This window comes from Austrofundulus limnaeus, unplaced genomic scaffold (genome assembly GCF_001266775.1).
Source record: "Austrofundulus limnaeus strain Quisiro unplaced genomic scaffold, Austrofundulus_limnaeus-1.0 Scaffold2302, whole genome shotgun sequence".
NCBI classification, from domain to species: domain Eukaryota; kingdom Metazoa; phylum Chordata; class Actinopteri; order Cyprinodontiformes; family Rivulidae; genus Austrofundulus; species Austrofundulus limnaeus.
Window position 1 is genome coordinate 8,091 of NW_013954704.1, and position 1,547 is coordinate 9,637.

General features: G+C 41.4%; 1 protein-coding gene across 1 annotated transcript in view; it reads left to right on the top strand.

The window, feature by feature from the left end:
* Positions 1 to 1,547, top strand: part of LOC106510751 (ATP-dependent DNA helicase PIF1) — a gene marked incomplete at its 5' end in the record, with an annotated part of 16,154 nt that overhangs the window by 7,366 nt on the left and 7,241 nt on the right. The window contains 1 exon segment of the mRNA XM_013999464.1: positions 958 to 1,103. Coding sequence (XP_013854918.1) covers positions 958 to 1,103 — 146 coding nt within the window.

The window sequence follows — 1,547 nt, forward strand, 5'->3', positions numbered from 1 at the left end:
TAATTGTAGTGGGAGCTGTGGAGAACCCCCCCAGAACTGGACTGCATTCCTGTAGTGGGGTGGATTAGAATCAATCAACCATAGAATATGTGGAATTTAGAGACAAACGTATGTCAATGGCAAGATGTCTGACTTCACTGAACCCCCATGACTACGCCTTTCACCAAAAAGTCTTTGTGCTTGAAAGCAAGCTTCTTATCTGTGTTCTGACACAATTTGTTGCTGATTAGGTCAAGAGGATGAGACATGGAGCATTCCAAACAAAAAAAGGTCACTTCCTGTTGTCAGGGGGTGGGGCTTTGATGATGTCATATGACCATATGGTATGGTCAGACATGGATGACTCAAACYWAGTCTGGTGTATTTTAACCTTTCTATGTGAACGTTACAGCTGTCTGAAATAGTGACAGCCCGTCTCTGTAACRAGGACAAAAATACTGCAYGAGTGGAAATTTAGAGCTAAAGGCTAAACTGACTGCTGGTAGCTGCTGTAAACTGTCCCCACAAATGTAATCTGTTAAATATTGTTTTAATGTTTTCAAATAAAACATTTGTACTCAGGCTGCACTGGAGGTGCTACAGCTAGCTGCTGCTGCACATATTTGCTCTTGCAGAAATCCCCTGTGTGTAAATAACTAATAATAAGAAACTAGAGGTTGTATAAAGATTTGTAGAATTATGTTTGAATGACTGAAGGATTGGAGCAGTTTTAGGAACGATCCACTTTGGTCTTGGCTGAGTTCAGATGTAAGTTCATCAGTTGTGTCAGAACTAAACTGTATTTCTCTAAACTTATGTAGTCATTAAAACCAAAACACATTATTCATAACGTGCCCACAGAACCCCACTTTAATATGATTAAAAAATTTAAGAGCAGTTTAAGGTGTTTTAAAAAGCATAGAAAATCAGAAACATTTGAGTAAAAAGCRTGAAGGTTACCTTCTGTTGTGTCTGCAGGACTTCCACGTGTGCGCTTCATGTGTGGGCTCACCGAGGTGCTGAAACCAGAGCGCTGGGTGTTCAAGTCTGCTGGTGGGATCTTCTTAAGCCGACAGCAGCTGCCTGTCAAACTGGCCTGGGCCATCTCCATCCACAAGAGCCAGGTGAGGACRACCTCAGAGCTCAGACACAACCCACTTTATCTGCAATCGTTTCATTCATTCTGTCCACAGGGACATGTTGAACTCAGGTGTTTCCTGTAATCAGCATCACAKGTGTCTTCAGACTGTAATCAGTCAGTCTGATTGTTTAAAGGCTGACMGGTAGTCACAGGACTGTTCAAAGGCTGTTTTAGACTGATCTATTTTCTTGTCTGAGGTTAAATGATTTTCAGTCCCGGGGTTCAGTTTCATCATCGTTCGAGTTTAAACAATAAAAACTCAAACTAAAATAAAAACCTAACAGCGTGTTCAGATGCTCCTTACATCCAAAAAACACAACAGAGTCATATTTCTGTGGATTCAGGTCAGATTCATGACTTTGTGAGTTAAAACGGTCGACTGAAAAACTTTGTGTGTCTGACGCACATTCTCACGGCAGATACGCAC